This window comes from Myotis brandtii, unplaced genomic scaffold (genome assembly GCF_000412655.1).
Source record: "Myotis brandtii unplaced genomic scaffold, ASM41265v1 scaffold773, whole genome shotgun sequence".
NCBI lineage: Eukaryota > Metazoa > Chordata > Mammalia > Chiroptera > Vespertilionidae > Myotis > Myotis brandtii.
Genome location: NW_005371095.1, coordinates 294,883 through 296,065, shown reverse-complemented (window position 1 = coordinate 296,065; position 1,183 = coordinate 294,883). Strand labels below are relative to the sequence as shown.

Here is a 1,183-nt window from a genome sequence, read left to right as displayed (position 1 = left end):
GAAATAAAGCTGAAGAGTTCACAAAATACTTTCACATAGTTTTATCTTATTTGGTTCTCTACCCCCAAAAAATCTGGTTAAAACACATAGCGCTAAGGGGAGCAAACATATTAAGAACAGTATGCTATATACGCCAGGTCCCTTGAAACATATGCTGTGCAGATGTTTCTTTCCTGCAGCGACTGTGTCAAGCAGCAAGGATGGACCGGCTTCTGGCAAATTCCCCCTTTTTTATTTTTTAAATGATAGTGCATGCAAATCAGTGGCCACCTCTCAGATTGGGCCGTTTAAGACTCGGAAGAAGACTGGCAAGCAATGACAGTGAGCATAGCTATAAACATAGTGGATGGAGCGCACAAGGAGCCCCATTCCTGTAGAAGGTTGCTGGACTCTTCAGTCAAGGGATTTCAGCTGTCCTCAAGTTGTTGGTTTGATTGTCTTTGTTGGTCTGGCTAGCGGGTGGCGTCACTGGTGACGGGCTTCCCGAAGCGTCAGAGAGTTGAAGGGCTGCATCAAAGGGTCCATCAGGGCCATGCTTGATGGTGGTGTCGGTGTCCGAGGAGGAGTAAGCTGTGCCCTCTGGGTCAGCTGATATGGAAGATGGAGGGTAGTAGAGAGAAAAAGAAGAGAAAGCAAAAGAACTACAAGGCATGGAAGTGTTTAGAAAAAAGAGGGAGAAGAAAGGGAAGAAGGCAGCATCCTGACACAGCCCTTTCCTTCAGCTGCCCCTTTCCCTGTGGTCCAAGGTAGAAATGGGAAACAAGTCCTGTTGCAGTGAGAGGGCAGCTGCTGTCAGCCAGTCTCTGTCTTTACCTGGGTCCCGATCTGAGCTGGGTGTGGGAAGAGAAGCAGCCATGGGGGCAGGAGACCTACCTCAGAAAGGGTGAGGGTTCAGGCCTCTGCAAAGTTGGGGGAGGGGGGTGAGGGTCTGTGCCCCACCTCTGTTGACCCCCAAGTTGTCTCCCGATGGTCCATCTGCGACTGTGCCTGTCTTAGGTTGTTCCTTCCCTGAGGAATCTTACCCGTCTCTGGCTAACCAGCCATCCTCCGGGGCCAAGCAGGGTGATGTGAGGTTCAGTTCTGTCTCCCTGGTAGCCTATGCCCCCGTGGCCTCCACGCCCAGCAACTGCCTTGGGATCCCCTCGCCTGCTGGCGGGGCCCCGGCATTGATCACATATCTTGG

At 51.7% G+C, this 1,183-nt stretch overlaps 1 protein-coding gene across 1 annotated transcript in view; it reads right to left on the bottom strand.

The window, feature by feature from the left end:
* Positions 1 to 465: 465 nt before the first annotated feature.
* The window catches only part of LOC106724238 (endogenous retrovirus group K member 11 Pol protein-like), a 6,512-nt gene continuing 5,794 nt past the window's right edge, over positions 466 to 1,183 (bottom strand). The window contains exon 2 of the mRNA XM_014530773.1: positions 466 to 588. Within this exon, the coding sequence (XP_014386259.1) occupies positions 466 to 588 (123 nt within the window). The remainder of the gene's footprint in view (positions 589 to 1,183) is intronic.